The 21,836-nt window shown below is 57.7% G+C and overlaps 1 protein-coding gene across 9 annotated transcripts in view; it reads right to left on the bottom strand.

Annotated features, from left to right (window-relative positions):
• Positions 1-19,254, bottom strand: part of SLC6A9 (solute carrier family 6 member 9) — a 31,638-nt gene extending 12,384 nt beyond the window's left edge. The window contains exons 1-5 of one of the 9 annotated variants that reach the window (XM_082364668.1): positions 18,946-19,183; positions 13,239-13,354; positions 1,915-1,994; positions 1,148-1,221; positions 350-481 (exon numbers count right to left, since the gene is read on the bottom strand). In XM_082364668.1, the coding sequence (XP_082220794.1) occupies positions 350-481; positions 1,148-1,221; positions 1,915-1,994; positions 13,239-13,268 (316 nt within the window). In that variant the 5' untranslated portion in view covers positions 13,269-13,354; positions 18,946-19,183. Of the gene's footprint in view, positions 1-349; positions 482-1,064; positions 1,222-1,914; positions 1,995-13,238; positions 13,355-16,733; positions 16,831-17,269; positions 17,851-18,716; positions 18,788-18,945 lie in introns of those variants that run through there. The other 8 variants (XM_082364666.1, XM_082364664.1, XM_082364670.1 and 5 more) reach the window with 8 other exon arrangements.
• Positions 19,255-21,836: the final 2,582 nt, after the last annotated feature.

Raw genomic sequence — 21,836 nt, 5'->3', positions numbered from 1 at the left:
CAGGAGCAGCCTCACACATCTAGCTGAAGGAGGCAAGGCTAATTCTGAAGGGCCTAAGAGGCAGGCTTTCATAGAGTGCCACAAAAGAGGCAGCTCAAGGCCTTGGCAGGGGCAAGCTGGGGGGCGAAGGGCCTTTGTGTACGCACGTGGTAGGAAGAGAGGGTGGAGGCCAAGTAAACATGGATCCCAGCATGTGTCCATGGCCTTGGCCATTGATGTGGGCCTCAGGTTAACACCAGTGTCCCATTGGGGTTGGCAGTGTTTATACAGATGGGTGAGTCACCATGGTCCCCAGAGGCCCGTGTGTGTGTGTGTGTGTGTGTGTGTGTGTACCCCACCCAGGCCTCACCTTTGAACATGGGGCTGATCCTCCAGACCCCCAGGCAGCCCTGACTTGCAAACTGGCCGAAGGAGAGCTCCATGAAGAAGAGTGGGATCCCACAGAAGATGAGCATGATGAAGTAGGGGAACATGAAGGCGCCTGGTGGGCAGGGAGAGGGATGGCTCAGGGCGGCTTTGGGGAAATCCCACCCTCTTCCTGCTCAGAACCAACAACAAAACCTTTGCAACTGGCTGGGCCCCCAGGAGGGTGTGCCATGCACTGGGCCGGAGCCTAAGTCTGAGGCACACTGCTCACCACCTGTCTTTGAACCTGACAGAGGCTCCCAGGAAGTCTGCTCTGAGTCAAACCCAGGGCCCAGAGCCACCATGTTTGGGTGGGATTTGATGGCTTAACCAAGCAATTTCACACACATTAGTCAATGAGATCCTCAAATATCCCTGAATCATTTGGGCGGGGGGCTGCTGAAACACAGGCAGTATAAAACAGGGAGACTTGGGAGTTTGGGTTGCTTTTCTCTACCTCTCCTCCCCTCGAGGGAGCATGCTGCCAGGGTCCGGGGTGCTGCCCCTTAGGTAAAGGGTACCTAAGCCAGGGATGGGGGCAAAGGAGATCAGGGCCAGAGGTCAGCCTGTCTGGAGTGTGTGCCGTGGAAGGGGTGGCTGGGCCCTGGGGGGTGGGCTCTATCCACGTGGGTGGTCCCTGCCCTGTGCCCGCTGGCTACCTCCCCCGTTGCGATAGCAGAGGTACGGGAAGCGCCAGACATTGCCCAGGCCCACGGCATAGCCCACGCTCGTCAGTACAAACTCGATCTGGTTGCCCCAGTTGCCTCGTTTGAGGTTCTGGTCCTTCTTGGTGGCCTCACTGGGCACAGCACCATTCTGCGGGAACAGGAGAGAAGCTACCATCAGCAAGGCATTTGCACGCGTGGTGCCTGACCCTTTGGGCCTCCCCCAGTGGGGACACCATGGACCCTCCAGGCCCCCACCCCACCCCGGGCTTCCCCTCTGCTGGCAGGAGCTGCAGGCAGGCCCGGCAGAGGACGGGAGAGGGAGGAGCGGCCGCCGGAGGGTGCCAAGCCGGCCTCCCTCACCAGCCCCCCGGCACACTGTGCCAGGGGCACCAGCCCACCTGAGCAGCTGCTACCGACATCTGAGAGGTGGGACACTGAGAGGGAGCTCGAGTTGAGGGCCCCCCAGCGCCAGCCCCTCCCAAGCCTCCCCTCTCCCCTTTGGGTGAGGATCTGGGAGCAGCTGAGCCTCATACCAAGCAGCCAAGCTGGGCTGGGCACAAAGGGGCCTGTGTCCAGACAGCCCCCCCAGCTGCGGCCACCACATCGCCAGGCTGAGCACGCTGCCCATGGCAGGCGGCTGCGGGGGAGGGGACCCGGACCCCTCCCCCAACTGAAGGCTTTTTCCGGGGGGCACACGGTGGGCAGGGCTGTAGGGTGGGGGAAGGGGGAAGCAACTGAGCTGGCCCAGACCTGGGGAGGGCATTCTGGGGCTCAGGATGGGAGGGCCAGGGGAGCCACCTATATTGCCCATGACGGGGGCGGGGGCCCTGGGGAAGCTGACCTGGGCTGGGGGATGCTGGCCATGAGTTGGGGGGAGGAGACCAGAGTTGTAGGCACCACGCCAGACTTGGAGGACAGACTCTGCTAGGGGAAACAGAGGGAGTGACTCTAGAAAAGGGTCTCTGAGCTGAGAAGAGGCGGGCTGCGGAAGACAGGCTGGTCAGGAGGGGCTGATGAGGGAGTTTGCCCCAAGGGAAGGCTGCCGGGCTGGCCTGGAGGAGCTGCGAGGCTGGATTGGGTGGTCTGAAGCCCCACTGAGGACCCTAACCCCACCGTTGGAACTAACCCAGTAAGTTCCTTTATAAGTGAGTGCACCCCTCCCCCATGCCCTGGCCTTTCCACCCCCTACCAGGTGAGCTGGAAATCGAGCCACCCTGAGCCAGAGCCTGAGGGGTCAGAGGTGTCTCACTAAGAGACAGGGACCCCAAGAGTCACCAACAGAGAAGCCCAGAGAGCCCTTGAGTGACGGAGACAGCCTCCCAGAGATGGGCTGTTCTCCTGAGAGAAATGGCCAGGCGTCCCTGGAGGACACCCAGGGTCAGAGACACAGCCGTATGGCCTCTGAGGGGCGGCACTGCAGTGACGCTGACCCTCAGCTTGAAACAGACATATTCAAGGACAATAGGCACGCTGGCCAATAAACAAACGGGCCTGGTGCTTTGACACGCTGTTGGACCCTGACACTGACCAACAGATGCAGAGGGGAGGAATGGCCTCCCCGGGCCTGCGCCCTCCGGAAAGGCCCATTTAGGAAGGCAGGCACAGGAGGCCCCGGCACCTGGTGGTGGCCCCCCAGCCGTGCATCCCTTGCTCCCGCAATGGGTACATCTGGGGGGGTGCTCTGGGCTTGCACACCACGTGGGCACTACAGCACAGACACCCTTGTCCTGCACATCCAATCCAGCGTTGCCCGGAGAAGACACTGAGCCTTATACCATCCCGGAAGGTTTGGGGGCACAGTACCAGAAACCGTGGTGCTCCCTTCAAGGAGCACGCAGAGCCAACCGGCAGAGCCTGTGTACTTTCATTCATGCAGCCACGGAGGTTTACGAGCTCCTACTATGTGCCAGGCCCTGCACCAGGCTCGGGGAATTCAGCAGTGAACAAAACACACCCCTACCCACTCAGAGCTAGAAGTCCAGGAGGAAGTAAGCCATCAATGACATAAACACATAATTTTGATATGCAACTTCAATGTGCCCACAAAGGGGAATTTCTCAAGTCACAAGAGCATGGAAGGATGACAAGGGGCGGGGCTGGGGGCTGGGTGAGGTCACAGAAGGCCTCCCTGATGAAGGGGCTTGAAGGCCACCTTGGCTCTGGGAGTGGGCGGCTCTCAGTCCCAGTGTGACAGGTCCTTACAGAATCCTGCCTAAGCCTGTCACCACCTCCCAGGGCCTTTTTTTGGGACAGGCCTAGAAATACCTCAGGGTCAGGGGAGCATTTTTTCAGAGGGTGTGAGGCCTGCTTGGGGTAGTTTATTCATCCCCAAACAAATCCCAGCCAAATAGGGCTCCTATATGTTGATCCTACAATAACAGTTTTATTCTGTCCGAGGCTTGTTTACTTAGGGGCACAATGGGGGATTGTGGCAGCTGTGGAGTACATGGGTGGGGTCACGAAGCAGCGGTTACAGCTGTAAAAGAGACAACTGAGGGTCCAGGATGGCCTCATGGGCTGGGCAAGGGCAAAGCCTCTTGCAGAGACCGAGGTCCCCAAGGCCTGAAGTTCAAGACCTATCTCCTGGCCCCAGCCCTCTGACCAAGTGCAGCGGGACCAGACTTGGACCTCTGAGGTCTGCTGCTTCCCTGGCATGGAGGGGGTGGGTAGGGCGATGATGCCCTCAGCCGAGTGCCATGGGCAGTAGCTTGCCTGAGCCCTCAAGAGCCAGTGGTCACTCCATTCCAGAGCAGCACGCCCCTGAGCCTTGTGCTAACCAGTTCAGCGCTGCCGGCTGTGACCTGGGGAGGCCAGAGCCTGGGGGACAGGGGCTTGGAACTGGGGATTGGGCTGCGGCGGGAAGTAACTGGCAACACTAGGGGTCTGCTGTGCAGAAGGAGCTGAAATGACGCCCTGCAAGTGGTGTGAGGAGCTCGCGGCAGAAACAGCACCATCTGCTGCTCCCCGGGCCCTGCGGTGCCCCATTCAGGGACCGTGGATGGGGTGCTGCCGCGGGAGCCTGGTCCACAGCTTAGGCCTCTGACTTTTAATTCCAGTGCGAGCTATGAGCAGGGAGCCTGGCTGGTGAGGGCATAGCGCTCAACAAAGGACAGAAGAAGCCAACCTTCCTTCAAGTACACTGGAGGGAAGGGTCCCTCTGTAGGGGGGTGGGGTGGTCCTAGGGGCTCTAGTTCCCTTCCTCCTCCAGCCCTCCTCTGGGGACGCCCCTCCACTTCCTTCCCTGGCAGCGACGCCCAAGGCTGGTGAGCCTTTTTCAATGTTGCACAACTTTTTTTCTCCTTGCATAATTTCCCCCATTCTAAGCCTCCCATTTTCTTGATCTGCTAGGTGGACGGCGTGTCACTGATATTAACTGTCCCTGCAGAGGTTGTTGGCTCTGAGGTGCCCACGAAAGAATTTCTTTGTGCTCATGGTCTGACCCAGACTGGTGGCCTGTCTGCCTAACCCAGCTTGGCCCCGCCGACTGGCCGGGCTCCAGGCTGCTCCTGCCATCACCCACCTCCCACTGTCCGCCCCTCGCTGCTCTCCCTACCTCCCTCCGTCGCTCACACCTGGGTGGTGAATTAAACCATAGTGGCCTGGTGCCCCTCTGGGCTGCTCCCTTCCTCCTTGGGCTCCCTGGAGAGCCATACCCCTCACCTCTGACTCGCCCGGTGAGTGATCTCCAGGGCGGGCACTGCCCTGCCCTGTCCTGTGCCCGAGCTTCCCCAGGCCAGGCAGGATGCAGGCTACGGGGCGCGCCTTCCATGGCTGTGTGGGTGGGCTGGCTGATCATCCTCCGTGACGCCTGCCATACACAGACATACACATATAAAACCCTCCATGCCCCTTACCCTTAGAAGCAGTCGTTGACCTGTCTTGGGTTCACAACCTCCCACCCCTTTTCCTGCCTAGAGGGGTGAGCCACACCGAGCAGTCACTTATGTAAGTCCTTTCCATAGCCCTCTGCCCTCTACTTATTCACGGGTCTGGATGAACTCCTGGAATTAAGGCAGTTCAGCTCTGAGGGCAGAATCCAGATCTCCCTCTATACCTTGGGCTTGGCAGGGCGGGACCCTGTGCTGGGGGTTAGAAGCCTAGCATTCTAGAGCCTGCTCCCCCGGCAGCCCCGGGCAAGCCACTTCCACTCTCAGCATTCAGCGTCTTTACCTGTAAAAGCAAGGGATAGACAGACAACCTCAACAGATCTCCTAATATTCTGTAGCTCTGCCCTGCCTGGAATTTGCTATTTCTGACTCTCTCCTGTATTTTCCATTAGTTCCCACTGGCCTTCTAAACAACTTAAAAAAAAAAAGTTGTTATTGCTTTCTTTCTGATTATAAAAGCATTATAAGCTTATCATTAAAAATAATTGGAAACTACAGCAACGTGTAAAGAAACAATGCTGCAGAGCCCGCTCCCAGTGGCGGCCACCAGCACCACCGCAGGCGTGTCCCTTCCTTCTTCATGCTCAGACCCAGAGGCAGCCCAGGATTCTACCCTGGGCGACGGCTGTGCTCTGGCTCCCGACTCCTGCCCTCCGAGAGCGGTGTCCACGGGATATTTCTGTGAATTGTGAGCTCTGCTCTCGGTGGACGCGGAGGAATCCTGGAGCAGCCCGGGCAGGGCGGGCCCCACTAGGATCCAGCAGGCTTCTTGTCCAGGACTCTGCAGCCCCAGGGTTTGCTCAAGGGATGAAGTCCCATCCAAGACAAACTTTGTGGAGGAGAACGGGCAAGACCCTACATCCCAGACTGACCTTGAGCCAAATCCAGATCACTGGCAACTTTCTCTGAGTCCCAGTGGGGAATTCAGGCAGAACAGCCAGGACAGTAAACTGTGGCTGCCTCAGGAGACCCCATGACCTCCTCACACCCCTTGGTTCTTGTTTCCCCAACTTCTCTCCCATCGGTCCAATCAATCCAGGAGCCAGGCTGGCCCTCAGGCAACATCTGCCCCGCAATGACAGAGCCTTCCATCTTTCATCTGGCTTCGCTCATCCAGACATGGGAAAGAGTCAAGGACCCAGGCTGGAGCAGCAGGACCGTGGGAAAATCTACCCCAGACCCGAGCAGGATGCAGGGGCTATTAGAGAGTGCCTCTGGCTTCAAGGAAAACCTCCGAGCACCTGTCAGGAGATCAGGCCCTCATATAGGAGGTGAGAGAGGCAAGGACATGCCCGGTGCTGTTTCGTCCCAGAGCCCTGACTGGCAGAGAGTGATCTGCCAATATTGTGGAGAGCAGACAGAAGATGCACCCCAGGCACGCCAGGCTCCACTCCAGGCCCTGGGAGAAGTGATAGGGCCATTGGGTGGGCTCTGCTTCTGCCCTGAAGCCCAGCAGTCATGCCCTGCACTGTGGCAGCCGTTGAGCAGTCTCTGCCCGGCTCGGTTGGCGGCGGGCTGGCATTCTGGAAAGTGGCTTTGGCTTCTGACCCTGGCAGTCCTGAAGGTGGAGGGCAGCCCTTCATAATGTTTCTCCCAAATGCAACCCACATCTCCCCAGAGGACATTCCTTCTCTTGCCTTCCGAAGGTCAAGTCAGGATGCCCTACAGGGAAGAAAGGTGGCATTCCCAGTCCCCTCTCCCTCACTGCCATCAGTCCCATTGTGCCTGACATCCCTGACCATCCCTGGCTTCCAGGGAGGAGGGCACACCGGTGCCCCCACCACCCGGGCACTTGTCCTAGACACTGGCGAACACCGCGTGGGGTCTCTCTCTTCGCAGCCGAGACTGTCGCCCCATCCCGTTCCCCCACCCTCACCACTGAGTCCATGTAACAAGTCCCCCTGCCCCCTCACCACTCTCCCCATAGGAGTAGCTGCCGTGGCACAGACAATGGGGCTGTATTGATTAGTACAATTCCTGGGCACCTCCGGCCCGTCTCCCCGGGAGCTAGGACAATGCAGCTTTGATACACAGAGCAGATTCTCAGCAGGTCCTTGGGCTGGGGGAGCCCTCATACCCCCATTCTCCTCCCCCGTGCTCCCTCCGCATAGCTAACTCTTCCCGCTCCTTTGCACAGTTGCAACTTTCTGGGTCACTTTTGCTGGTGTCTGTCTCTCTGGCTGGCTGTGCCTGCCCCTCCCTGGCACAGACCACTCAGCCCCTCTCCCCACCCCCAGCCCTGCCTCCCAGTCCGCCTGGCACCAGAGAGGGGGCTCGACCTCCTGGAAGGTGACTGACCTGTTCTGGGGAGGAGGGGGCCACAGGTCCCTGAGCCGCGGCCATCCCAGGGTGAGCACTTGGAGCGGGGTGTGCGTGTCTCCTCTCATTCACACCTCTGCCAGCTCCGGGCGACACTGGCGCATCCCCTGCCTCTTCCACTACTGGCTGGGCAGCATCAATTACTTTCACCTCATCTCTCCCTGAAGCTCTGCCTACCCCCTCCCCGGCCCTCCCCCTCCAGCCAGTCCCCACGCAGCCCAGCGCGGGTGCTCCACAGTTAGAGTGAAGCGCAGGGTTTGTTGTGTTTCTCCCTTGTTCCCAGCAAGTTATTGGAACAAAACACATACACACACACTCACAACCACAGGGTGAGGCAGAGCAGGCGTGGAACTGAGAGAGAGAGAGGGCGGCTCACTCCCATTCCAGAATGAGGTCTGGGGCCCAGATGCTTCTGAGTGCATAGGCCTGGCACTTGGTGGGCTCCTGGGTACCACTGGGCACTAGAGATGGTGAAGGAGAAGGGGGAAGGGGGCGCAACCCACAGGGCACTACCAGAGCATCTCAGACTTCTTAGAATGCTGTGGGCTGGGGGGTGATGGATCCTGAAGCAGTCCTCCCAGGAGTTGGGGACTCCCAACCAGCCAAGATGATGGAGTGTCCTCATTAGAGAATATGACTGACCATGTATAAAAGCTCTGGCTTAGTGAACGGTGCTGTCACCTGTCTGAAGAAAGATGGCACTAGCCAAGAGGGTGGCTGCAGAATAAGGACCTTTGAGGATTAGTACTGCATCACCCAGAACCTGAGGTGTTCCCCCTGGGAGTGTGTACCGAGTGGGCTGGGCACAGTCTAGCAGGTGTCACCATGGCTGGGGTGGAGTGTCACTCAGACCCATCCAATCCCTCTTCTCTGAGGCCACACTCACTGGTCAGTCTCCAGCGGATGCTGAGACACCACAAACCCGTGGCCAGGAAGGTGGGCACGAGTGTTCTGGTGCTGGGAAGGCATAGCTCTTTTTGGAAACTGATAGGTTGGCAAAGGGTCTGGTACATGGTAGGATCTTAGTAAACATCAGTCAAATTGAAGCATGTATGAATTCTGATGTAAAGGACAGCTTCCCTGTGAGTTTGGTAAGTGAGGTGACCCCAGTGGGAACATGGCAGGATGACATTCTTTTTAAAGGGCAAAGGCTTTAGTCAGACAAGCCTGGGTTCAAACCCCAGCTCTGGCAGTTCTCACTATATATATCTCCTTAGGCAAGTCACTTAACATGTCTGGTCTTAATTTTTTCATCTCTAAGATGGGGATAATATCCATCCATCTTTGAAGCTATTAGCATTATTAACAATAGTAACAGATAATACATAATAAGTGCTTACTATGAGCCAGACACTGTCCTAAACACTTTATATATATATTAACTCATTTAATCCTTCCAACAGCCCCTTGAGATAGGTATGTTATTATGCCCATTTTGGGGAGGAAGATGGGGACTGACCTCAGCTCAAGCAAGTCTCCTAAGAATGGCCTCAGACTCCACTGACTGAGCTGTTCCCCGGGCCAGCCTCACGCAGCCGGGCCCCCAGACACGCTCCGCGGACTTCCTGTGAGCCCAAACTGAGGGCCAAGGCCCTGGCTGGGCCGCTGGCTCCAGGAAGGCCCAGTCACCCATGATGCCCAACTGCTCACTTCCACCCAGGGTGGGCTCTGGGCTTTGGCTGCCCTGGCCTGGGCTGGGTGCCCAGAACAGGCAGCCCTGGCTGGACAGCTTTCTCTGGCTCTGGCCATGGGGACAGGAGGCGGCAGCAGCCCAGCTGGGTCCTGGCAGTAATGAGGCCTCATTAGTGGGATCCAGCTGCCCCAGCCCCACTCAGGGAGGCCGACTCCCCCAACCCCGCCTCTGACTTTTCTTAATAAGAGTGGGCATGCCTCCAGAGGGCCAAGGAGTCTAGGGGCTTTGTTGTACCCTGCGACTCCGAGGGAAGGTCCTGCCGAGCCAGGACTGGAAAGTGCTGGGGGTGGCGGGGCTGCAGGGAAGCCGTGTGAGGGGAGGGGAGGCCGCAGGACTGAGTAGGTGGCCTCCAGAGAGGCCAGGGAGGGGAGGGAGACCAAGGGGAACGGAGGGCAGGTCCTAGGTCCGGAGAGGAAGCCTGAGGAGGTTGGGCCTTTTCCTCTGGATCTAGATATTGTCCATTTCACTGGGGAGGGGGTAGTTGCGCATCTAGGATCGTCTAGTTGATTATCTAAGTCATTGCTCAGGCTGTCCTGGCTAGGAGAGCACCTTCTCTGTGCTAGGCCTTATAGAAGGAGAGTGCCCACTGTGTGTTGGTGCCTGAGGTAGAAGACCTACTGTGTGTCAAACCCATGCTAGGAAGGCACACAGTGTGTGCCACATCCAATGCTGGGAGAGCTCCCACTGTGTGCCAGGCTCTGTGTTAAGAGAGCACCCACTGTGTGTCCGCCCCACAGGGAGCCCTTGTGGTGTGCTGGGTCCTGCACTACATGAGTGCCCCATGCATGCCAAATTCTGTGCCATGTGAGGACCCAATATATGCCCAGGCCTGAGCAGGGTGAGCACCCACTGTGCGCCTTGCACTATGCTAAGTGAGTGCCCAATGTGTGCCATGTCTGTACTAGTTGAGCACTTGTTACATGCTGGGACTCATGCTAGGTGAGTGGCTGGTAAGTGACAGGCCCTCTACCAAGGGAGGGCCAGGTGGGTGCCAAGCCTGTGCTTGCTGAGATCCCGATGTGTGTCAAGCCCATACTAGTTGAGCACCCGCTACATGCCAGGACTTGGGCTGGGTGCGCACCCACTGTTCACCAGGCCCTGTGATGGCTGCTGCAGACAAGAAGTATCCAAACCCTCTTGTCAAAGCATAACAGAACAGGTCGGGGTGGGGCAGCCCCAGGTGGCCTGTGGCGCTTTCAAAGCCGTCTAGGGGGGCTTCCCTGGTGGCACAGTGGTTAAGAATCCACCTGCCAATGCAGGGAACACAGGTTCAAGCCCTGGTCCGGGAAGATCCCACATGCCGCGGAGCAACTAAGCCCGTGCGCCACAACTACCGAGCTCTGCTCTAGAGCCCGCGAGCCACAACTACTGAGCCCGTGTGCCACAACTACTGAAGCTCGCACGCCTAGAGCCCGTGCTCCGCAACAAGGGAAGCCACCGCAGTGAGAAGCTTGCCCCCGCTCACTGCAACTAGAGAATGCCTGCGTGCAGCAACAAAGATCCAACGCAGCCAAAATAAACAAACAAACAAACAAGTAAATAAATAAAATAAATTTAAAAAAAAAGCCTTCTAGGACGATTCAGATGTTCTGGCACCCAGGGCTCTAGCCCAGGTGACACTGCTCTTATTCGTCATGAGGCTTCCAGGAGCAGAAGCAACCAGTGCACTCAAAGATGTTGGGAGAGGCCAGTGAGGCTCACCAAGGCCTTTCTGCCCAAGATGCTGTATGAGTGGGGAGCGGACACAGGGGAGGGGACTGAGTTGGCCAGCTTGTGGACTTGGTGTGCAGCTGTGGGGTTAAAGCTGACCCAGTCGGGCTCTCCTGTCCTGGGCTCCTCTCCTCCAGCTCCCTGTCCTCCGAGCCCCAGGCAGCCCGGCCCCACATGTGTATAGAGGCACTAGGTCTCCACGAAAGGACAACCGCCACCCCCCACCCCCAGTGCCCCCAAGCATCCCAGCTGCTCCCAGGCTTGGAGGCACCCCGGCCAGCTGGGTTCCTGCATGGCCCTGTCCTAGGAGCTGCTGAGGCGTGAGGGAGGCAGCTGAGCTGGCCTGGCAGAGACCATCTGGGCTGGGAGCGGGGGGAGGGACACGTGCGGCAGGCATGTGGGTCTGGGCACGTGCTGGGAAGTGGCTCACCATCCACGGGGCACCTGCCACATGAAGAGCCCAGCAGGAGCTCCAAAGATGACACAGGGTGGACACTGAAGAGACCCAGGGGACCCATGTCCTCACACCCAAACCTGGGGCAAAGGGGGATGGAAGTGAGGACCCCATGGCAGGGGCCAGCTGCCTACTCCCAGCCTACCAGGGCACAAAGGGCAACAGAAGCCACAGACCTGGGATGGTCCAAGTGCCGCTGGCTTCCATGCATGGCCCTCAAGACCCTCTGTTCCGCCCCACCATGGCATCCAGAGAAGGAGCAGCCTCAGTCACTCGCCCTTAGGGGACCACAGGCACCTAATAAAGTCCGGGCGCAGCTGCCTAGGTTAGCTAGGAGAGATGGCGCTCCTCAGAAGCTGTATCCTAGAGACAAGCACTGAATGGAGGCGGAACTGGTTCCAAACTGGGCCCCGAGAATAGCGGAGCCCAAGGTCATAGGCAGAACTGAGAAAGAAGCAGGAATAGAATCTCGAGCAACCACTGGGGGTGCCCAGGGGACATGCTATGGAGCCTCAGACGCAGCAGTGGCGGGCAGAAGTCAAAGGTCAGAGGGCACGGAGGAAATCAAGCCCCAGCTATCTTTAGGCACATCCTGGTGCTGGGAACAGGCGTCCCAAGGCAACATTCCCTTCCACAGACGGGCTGGCCTGCTGGCCGGCAGAGCCCAGGGTCCGGGAAGCTCAGCTCCGGCAGGGATTCTGGGACCTTGTGATTCACGCTCCCTATGTTGCCCACGTGGGTTCCGCATCTCTCCTGCCTCCCTGCCCCAGTCCTTTGAGGGTCACTCCAGAGAAAGTAGAGCAGCCAGTATTGAGTAGTGTAGAGTACTCGGAGGGTTTCTTAAGTTTCACGGGACACAGAATCTCCATGTAGGGAGGGGCAGAGCCACAGCCCACTTCCTGCCACAGGCCCATGGCAATTCCAACACTTCCGGGAAGGGTGAGGCCATTTTTGATTCTATCACAGCATCCGCCCCCTAGCAAGTATTCAGGTCAGGAGACCTCCAGCTCTGCCCACATCTGAGCACTCAGAGTTCAGGTTGGCTGAGGAATACTTTGAGAAGCTTAGTGCATTCAGACTTGCTCCAGTCAGGAGGGGGCCAGACCAGAGCAGGTCTGAGGGGCTGGATGCTGGAAGTTCAGAGCAGGACAGGATAGAGGGTCCTGAGCCTGGAGCACGACTGTCCAGCTCCCTCCCCCAGACCATTCCTTTGGACCAAGTACTTCGAGTCCCAGAAATCAAATCCCTGGTGAGGGACAGGGCTTGTTTGGGGAGGGCTCGGCAGAGACCCTAGGCCAATTAGTCTTTCACTGAATGTGAACAGCAACCCAAGAATCCATGTGGGGGAGGGAGGAGCCACGGGAGGGGCCGTGCTCAGTCACTGGCTTCCTCCCCTGACAGCTGCCCAGTGTCACTGGTTCCTGAGGCAAGATCCCAAGAGGAGGAATACAACCACTGCCCTTGGGGTATTTTCCTGGTTCCTGATTCCAGGGCTGGCCTGTTCCGTCCATCAGTGAGCTGGCCCTGCTCTTGCCCACTGCTTCTCACCACCTCTCCTGCGCTCTGAGAGAGTGTGTGGCTTGGGGCAGGGGGAGAGGGAGGCTTTCTGAGGAGGCCTCAGGAGAGGATTCGAAATGAAACGCTCTATGTTACTTTTCAGAGTGGAAGAAGAAAAAAATCAGACAGGCTCTGAGGACCCCTTGATCAGCACATGCTGAATGCTCCCCACGGCAGGCAGAGCACAGCGTTGGGTACCAGCCACAGGACAGCCCTCCCAGCAGGACTGACTGCAGCCTTCTCTCCAGGGTATCTTGTGATGAGGGCGGGAAGTGTGCCTCGTGCCTCCTAGCATGGCTTTCGGGCTCTGTGGTGGAATCCGCACTGCTATGGGCTCGGAGCCATGGCAGCATCTAACCTGCTGTGTGAGGGGCTTCCCACCTGGACCTGGGACAGCCCTAGCACTCAGGAGCCCTGGCAGTGCCAGACTCGGGGCCCCATGGAGCCTCCTAGGCCCTCCTGTCAGGGCCAGCAGCTGACGGCAGGCCCCAGAGGGGATGGTGCTCATGAACCCCTCCTCCCTGCAGTCCGATCCCTGTACTCACCAGCATCGCTTTGGCACCTTTTCCTACCATGGTGGTGGTGGGTTAGGGGCTCTGGAGTCCCGGACCACACTCACAGGCTCTGTTTCTAGCACCTTTCAGAACACAGGCCTCAAGAGCTGTGGAGAGAGCAGAGAATGCGCTGAGGATTTGGCCCAGGAAGGCAGGGCAGGACATGTGTGGTCCTCAGGGCTCTTCAGAACAGGTAATGCAGGGCCCAGACCACCAGCTGGCAGGCCCTCTCTTCCCTCCCACCCTGGCCCAACCCCTGCCAGACCATTTCCTGTCCTGCTCATTTCTGGATGACCCTCAGTCCAGTTCCTACCTCACTCTTCTCCCAAACCTTCCCCTGGATCCCTTGGTCTCCAGACTTCCTGTCCCAATGGGCAAAGGTCTATTTTTGACTCTCCAGATGCCCAATTCTACAAAAGATAAAAAATGAACACAGAACTGGCACAGGGTCCAATTCCTTCATCATCTATGTGAATGGCTTCAACCTTTTCCCTGACGGGGAGTCAGCTTGGATCAGCACATGCTCCCCAACCTCGCCCCAGCCAGGCATCCAGGATGGTCCTTCCCTATCCCGGTGCCACTCAGCTTGGGCTCCAGGCAGCGGGCTCGTTGTTATGTCGCTAACTTGGACCAGAAGCTCTAGGCACACCAAACACAGCATGTGCAGGCACAACGCCGCCATGCCCGTGCTCAGGCTGGCCCCTGCCGAACACCTTCCCTCCTGTTCACCAGGTGCAATTCTACAAATCCTTTAGGAGCCTGCTTAAGTGTCGCCTCTCCTCTGTAGCTTTTCCTGACACTGCCCCCACCCCACCCCACAGTGAACAAACTGTCTCCTCTTTTGTGTTTTGTGCAGACTTCTACCAGTGTCCTTATCAACTCATTTGCTTACGTCTGTCAACCATGGGTTGGTTGGCCAGTTCCCTGAGGGGTTGGATGTGTTTCATTTACCCCTCTGTGCCCAGCACCTGGCGCGGTGCTCAGCTTGCGGGGAGTGTTGGTGGAACTGAGTTGAAGGGAAATGGGTAAGGCTGAGGCCTTGGAATGAGGGGCCAGGTCAGCCGGAGAGATCTAGTAGGAAGCCTCTGAGAGGCGAGGTGGGGCTGGCGAGCGGGAGGGGCAGACAGACGTGAGGCGCGGCCATGCAGCTGCTGGTGTCTGCAGGTTCAATGTTGGATGGACGCAGACGGAAGAGGAGGGAGTTTTTGACAGGTCACAGAAGTGGAATCAACCTTCAGGGAGCCTCAAAGGATTCTCTTATGGGAGGAAAACCCGGGGTCAGATGGACAAGCACATTCACCCTCCATAGGGCCTGGTCCTAGGAAGGACTGGGGCCTTCTCTGGGTCCTCTCAAGGAGTCGCCTCTACTCCAAAGGCTGTTTTGTGCCACTCTGCCCCGCCTACAGCCACCTCAAGGGCCACCTCTCACCCACAGGCCCAGGAAGTCATTGGAAGGCTAGAAAAGAGGACGAAGAAGCTCTTCTTGGCTACCTTAGGCCTTTGTCCTGGCCACCAGGTGTCCTGCATAACCTTCTCCCCAGACCCGAGCCAGGTAGGGATGTGACTTGCGACCATTTCCCTTTGGTTAGTCACCCAGGCCGGCCTTCCTGCCTCTCACTGTTCCCTAAAGAGGTCCCTGCTCGTGGCTTTGGTCTTCTGTGGGCAGTCAGAACAGGGGGTGTGCTCCCTTAGAAGATCATACCCTTGTCTTCACTTACCACACCCCTCCCTCCAAGCTATAAACTCTAGATTTGCTGTCCTCAAAGCTGTCCCTCTTCAGCTAACAGATAATAATGACAATAATGATAATAATGACAATGATGATAGTAATGACAGCAGATGGCATTATTAAGAGCCACCTCACTGGTTGGGCATTACGCCCTCTGGTCAGGTGAGTAAACTGAGGACACTCCGTCCTGGAACCTAAGTTCCAGGGTGTTATCCCTAAGCACTGCAAATACAGCCCTTGTGGTCAGGGTGCTGACAGATTAGTGGAGAAAAGATTGCTTGGGGGCTGCTTCCAGGACAATGAGTTGGGTGTAAAGCTTTGCTGCTTCTCCTGCTTCTGCCATTTCTGTTAAACGGCCCCATCCATCCATTCAAAAAGTACCACCTGAATGCCTGCGATAGGCCAGGCCCTCTTCTAGGGGTTGGGCATCCACATTACCCAGGCACCAGGCCTACCCCTAACCCATATATGGGCCACTATTGACAAGCTCTCCATCTGTGCCATGTGGGTCAGAGTCAGGTTAGCTTGTGATAAAGAGCTTGGACTCTGGGACCTGGAAGGAGGAACTGGCTCTGCCACTCACTAGGTATGTGACTTCAAGCAAGTTACTTAACCTCTCTGAGCCTCAGTTTTCTCAATTTGTAAGACGGGGCTAATCATACTTCCTTTGTACATTCTGAAGTTTGTGCTTAATTTTTGACTCAACAAGTCCTCCACTTTTTCCTTCCCTCCAATCCATTAATCTTCCCAAAGTCCTAAAGCCCTGATTCCCTCCAACAGTTTTCCACAGCCAACAGGATATGGCCTAAATTGTTCAGCAGGCATTTAGGGCTGGCCACAATTCAATTCATTTACTCCGCAAATATTTATTTCGGGCTTGCTCTGGGCCAGATCTGTGCTGGGCACCAAGAACTCTTCAGTCTCTGCCCTCCTGCAGCTTACAGGCTGGTGGGGAAATGAATGAAACTGGTGACTCAAATGTGTACAATTAAAGCCTACAATAAAGGGTGTGAAAGTGAAAGATCTTCTTGACGAAAATCTACACCGGGGGGCCTGGCCTTGTCTGAGAGTTACAGAGGACTTTCCTGAGGAAGTGATGTTTAAGAGTCAGAGGGGGATGATTCGGCAACAGTGAGCAGAGAAGAGGAAGAGAGATTCAAGCAAATGAAATACTATGTGCAAAGACTGTGAGGCTGAGGCTCAGATAGTGAGGGAGAAAGTGGCCACAGACAGAGGTGGATAGATAAGCAGGTTCGGGGTCTTTGGGGCCTCGGTTTTGGTCTTTATCTTGAGGGCAATGGCAGCTATTGAAGTCTTTAAAGCAGAGTTGTAACTGTGAGGAGGAGCAATTGGTGGAAGGTACATTTTGAAAACATCACCCTAGATTAGTGTGGAGAAAGGACTGGAGGGAGGGGAGAGGGAAGAGAGGAAATCAATTAGGAATAGGCCAGGCCAGGGATGAGGGGGCTTGGCTCAGGAAGGTGATGCTGGGGTGGGGAGAGGTACAGAGATTTGAGAAAAATATAGAACGTAACTTTGGTAGGAGACTTGGTGATGAATTGGACTTAAGGGGTGAGGGATAAGGAGGGGGTCTCTGGTTTCTGTTGGTATAATAGGAAGAAGCCTGTGCTAGTCCCAGAGACAGGAATGCTGGGGATGCTTCAGGTTTGGAGTGGGGAGAGGATGCGCTGGGTTCGAGTTGCCTGTCAGCCACCCAAGGGAGGATGGGGAGAGGGTAGTCATAGGACCCAGCCCACCTTTACTGTCTCATTGCTCAGTCTTCCTCTCCTCCAAACAGGACTGTCAGGTCAATCAATTTTAAGGGTCCGTCTGGGCCAAGCCCTGGAGTCCTCGCTGGGGATGGAAAGGTGACAGGTTCTTTCCTGGCCTTCAAGGACCTCACAGTTTAGGAGAGAGATAGAGGAGGAAACATAATCTCCATTCACTGTGACGGAGGCAGTGGAGGGGCTGTGAGAGTAGCGGAGGGCCCTAGTTCTGCCTAGATTCAAGGTCGGCTACCTGCAGCCACTTGTGGCCACCTGTGGCCACGTGGGACTGTTCAGCATCCCCAGAGGGTTCTTGTCTTCATGCCTTTGCTTAGGCAGTTCCCTCTTCCTTGAGTACCCTCGTCCCCATATCTATCTGTATATACCCCACCCGTCTTCAAAACCTGTCCCAATGCCATTATCATCAAGAAGCCTTCCTTTCTCCTCCCACTTGCAGTCAATCTTTAAATGCTACTCCCGGTTACCCCCAAAGCACGCTGTGTACATCTGATTAATATGCTCCTCACACGTAGCTGTTGCAGCATGGTTACTTGTGTCCCAATCTGCCTTCCCCACCAGCTGGAGAGATCATCCAGGGCAGAGGTGTGACTCTTCTGTGTCCCCAGAGCTGGGCACTGAGCCTCAGTCGCAGTGTAGGCCGAGTAAGGGGGCGTTTTCTCTGCGGTCCTTGGAAACATTTGGGCATGCTCAGTGTCGCTCTTTAGTCCCTTCCTAGAACCAGTCCCCTCACCCACTATCCTCCAATCTTCTGACGCTCCCTCACTTTGGGGTTCTTTAACCTCTCATGTCCTTCTCTCCTTCTCCACTCCTCGCTCCCCAGCCTTTATCTTCTAGCGGCCGCAGCATCAGGCTTGTTTCGGCAAAGGCAGACCTAGGCTTTGTGCGGGAGCTGTCAGAGAGCTGGGGACGCGGCTCCTTTAAGAGTGACCAGGGAGGGGGCGTGGCCTGCGGAGTACAGGCCCGAAAGGGGGCGCGGCTCCTTTAAGAAGCGGCCGGCAGGCTGAGAAGAGGCCCTGGAACGGCAGGAAGAGGCGAGGTCGCTTTCGGAGCTGTAGCACCACCTGGAGCGCCCAGATTCCTCGAAGCGGGGCGCGTCCGCCTTAATCGGGGTGCGAGGTGTCGGGGGCGGGCGTTACATCAGCCGCCACGTGTGGGCCTCTCAGCTGGTGCGGAGGCGGCAGCCCCGCCCCCGGTCCCTGCCGTGGAAAAGTACCCGGGCGCCCAGGTCCCCGCCCCCTTGCCCCGCCCCCGAGCCGGCTCCGGCCCCTCCCGGCCCTCCAAGAAAGCCCCCCTCCCGCCTGGCCCCGGCCCCGCCGCCTGCTCCCGCAGGCCGTGGCTGCGGGGTGCGGGGCGCCGGCTGGGAGTGGGCGCCCCAGGCTGCTAGGCCCCTGCCCTCACCTGCGGCCGCCTGGGCCCGCCCTACGCGCACCGGGAATGAAGGTTGGGCTGGGGAGGGCGCGGGTTACAACCCCCAAAGAACAACGCGGCCGTAGCCCCTTCCCAAAGTCGTGGCCAGGAGCCGAGGACAACAGCCCGAGGGCACCGAGACTCCCTGGCGCGGCTTCCCGGGACCTGCTGGCGCGCGGGAACCCTCAACCGGCCGCCGAGTGGGCGGGCAGATAGTGAGGCAGGCCGGCTGGAGGGGCCAGATAGGCAGCTTGGCCGGCCAGCGGCCGGCAAGGAGATGGAGAGCAGGAGCCCGCATGAGGGGCGCAGACACCCGGCCCACCGGTTCCCGGCGCCCGCAGGCCCCTGGCGCGCAGACCCACTGGCGCCTCAGACAGAAGCTCTGGTTCCGGCGCTGCCGGCACAGCTCCGCTCCCGCAGCCCCGGACCGAGCCGGCGTCGGCACGCAGCTCCCCCTCCTCCAGGAGCGCCCCCCGCCCCGCGCCGCCGTTCCCTCCCGCTTCAGCTCCTTGGTGACAGCGGTGACACCCAGACGCGCGCACCTACCCCGACCTTTCCGACGAGACAGACATCCCTGTACGTGCACCCACACTCTTACCCCCAGATGCCCGCATGCATGCGCGATCTCACACACACACACACACACACACACACACACACGCTCGCCCGCCCGCTGGTCCTGGGGCTCAGCCCCGCGTAGCCACCAAACACCCAGACCGACGGCGGGACAGACAGAGGCGCGGGCCGCAGCGCCCCCTTCCCCCAGGCGCCTTACCATGCTGCAGCCCCCGGCCCAGGCTTGCTGGGTCCGCACCGCGGTGCGCCCAGGTGGCTTTCTTAAAGGGAAAGTTGCATCAGCCTCCTGAGGCTCAGTGCCGCCGCGAGTCCGCCCGCCCCGCCGCGCCGCTCGCCGCTCCTCCAGAGCTTGTTGTGTTTTGGTTTCAGGGAGGCGGGGGCCAAGAGTTTGGTGAAAGTTTGGAGAGTGGAGAAGGCTTGGGAGATCTAGCCAAGTCCCTCCCCTCTCTGAACAGCTCCCCTGGCCTCCCTGCGCCCCCCCCCATCTCATCCCCACCCCCGACGACTTCTCAGGCTCCTCCTCCCAGGGAATAAAATTACAAGTTGCTCCTGCTTTCAGATGATTGATCCCCACGAACCCCTGGGAGTGGGCTCCGTAAAGGAGCCCCCTTCTCCGCCCCTGCCTTGCTGCCCTTCAGCTGGGGCCCTTGGAGGAAGCAGATGTCCCCTTCGGGCTAGGCTGGAATGAAGCCAGAACGCCTGGGGCACTTGGGGGGCTGGAGCTGGAGTTAGCCTGCCAGGCCCCCGGCTTTCTGCGCCTGCGTTCCCCCTAGAGAGAAGTCAGAGCAAATTCCATTCCCTTTGAGCAGTGCCGCTAGGGACTGTGGGCACAGCTGGGTAAGGCCTGGGTCCTACTCCTTGGAACTGGAGGGCTGGGGGCCCTTTCTCCATGGACCCTCCTTTGACCACTGGTTTGGCCAACCCTACATTGGCCATTGTGTTACAAGTGCTGCAGTCACCCACCTGGGCCCCCTCTTCTCTCCCTGGGGAGACATACCTGGGTTCCAATTCCAGCTAACGGAGACTTTGCCGAAGGGAGCTTTGCTGAGCCTCAGTTTCCTTCCTGTAAAATAGACAAAACACATTGCTCTAGGCTGCCCCTGAGCAGCAAGGCTTGGCAGTTGGTGGAAAGGGGCTCCCACAATTGCTTACCTTGAGAGCCACCAGCTTTCAAGGAGAAGGGCCGGTTAGTACTGGCTGTCAGGGAACAGTTGTTGCCCCCAGCATCTGCTCGGGAAGGGGACCAGTCTCTTCTCAGCACCCTGAGTCTGTCCTCACTGTTGTCTGGCCAGGAAACCAGTTTTATTTGTTCCCTGGGGCTAGTCAGCCTCCAAGATGCTGATTCACATATGCCAAACTCGCACAAGATCAATTGACAAGTGAGATTCCACTTTATTAATTTACAATCAGAGGCACTGAACAAGATAGCAGGTATCAGGCACAGATACTTCCTGCCAAGGAGTGCTCTCAGGCCACACACAGTCCATTCCACCAGGCTTCTCCAGGGCCCTACCAACTCAGAACTTATAACCTATTCACAGTAGAGACTTGATCAGATCTGGGAAGATCTGGAGACATTATTCTTGTCAGCAAGATTATTTTCATTTGTACTCTGTCCCCAAACCTAGCAGGTACAGCATGTTTGTGATTTATATTCTCCTATGAACGAATTACAGGTGTCTTATGTGTATGTGTGGCCTCTTCCCGAGCAGTCTGTTGTTCCTGTGCCCCCCTGCCCCTGTGGATTTGAGTAGGTGGATCTGTGTTTGTGAGTGACTGTGTGCACTGCAGCAGCTCTGTGTAGTGGTGTGTGTTTGTGCGTGCAACTCTGGGAGCTGGGCACCTGTGATCCAGGCCCCACCCGCTCGCCTGTCCTGCTAGGACATAAAGTCTGTGGCTGGTCTCTCCCTCCCTCCCTCCCCCTGGGGCTTGTCAAAAAGGGCCACCACACAGGGAAGGCAGGATAGAGGCTGTTGGAAGATTCCCCCATGGAGTGGAGTGGGGACAAGGAAGAGTGGGAGGGTGGGACAATGGCCTCCTTTCCCCTTGAAGCAGTAGACTGGGGGTCAAGGGGCCCTGAGAAGAGGGCACTGAGGGTCAGTGAAGCTTCTGGGATCGACCTGGCCACCTCACTCTAAGGACTCCATATGAAGGGAGGGAGGTTCAGGACGCTCACAGCCAGACCCTGGGGAGGCTCTCAGAACCTGCGACTGGTGGTGGGGTCGGGTGGGGTGGAAGAAGAGAGGGGGGGGTGCTCAGGGTTCAGCCCTCTGAGGCTCTATCAGGGAGAAAGAGCATTTGGGATTAATCTGGGGGCAGGGAGGCAGCCTCACCCTTTAGCCCATGGGGTGGGGGAAAGAGATTTTCCCTGGGGGTGTTTGGGAAAGTTGGAGATATTGCTCACATGGGTTTTGCTAGACAGATGACAAAACACAAATCATATTTGCATACATATTGAGAGATTTATAGATGTGTGTATTTTACACATCTTGATCTAGAAAGGGCTTCAGGCAGCTACACAGTGAGTTGAGTCCTGAGGAAAAGCTTGTGAGAAAGATTCTGGTTTGAAAAATCGTCTCCACGAGTCAGGGGCTGAAGCGGCTGTTTTTTTCCAACCAGAATGAGGCCCCAAGGGAAGCAGGTTTGGGCCTAGTCCAGGTCAGAGCTGGGATGGCCTTCATCCCCTCCTGTGAGCTCCCCGCCCTGGGCCACTGGTCCACAGGTTGGGAAGGGCATGGCCAGCCTGGGCCACTGTGAGGAGGGTAGGGGGATCAGGCCAGAGGACAGAGAGAAGGACTGATGGGGTCAGACATCTCCCTGGCTTGCTTCTTCCTGGGGCAGGGCAGTAAGAGGACAGGCAGCAGCTGGGCCCCACCCACTGCGGGCTAAGGCGTGTCTCAGGAGCCTCCAGTTGCAGTGCAATTTCCTGGGAGGGCTGGGCCCAGCATCAGATCCCCTGGTGCTGACAGGTTTCACTTGTCGTCATCAGCCTGCAGGAGCAAGGCCTCTGCTGAGCCACAGGGAGTGTGCTTAGGTGTATGTCTGGTGGGATTAGGGATAAGGGCAGATGTGGGCCACTTCTGGAAGGCA

Source organism: Balaenoptera borealis (assembly GCF_965194805.1).
Source record: "Balaenoptera borealis genome assembly, chromosome: 1".
Lineage (NCBI taxonomy): Eukaryota > Metazoa > Chordata > Mammalia > Artiodactyla > Balaenopteridae > Balaenoptera > Balaenoptera borealis.
This window is presented reverse-complemented; position numbering and strand designations above follow the sequence as displayed.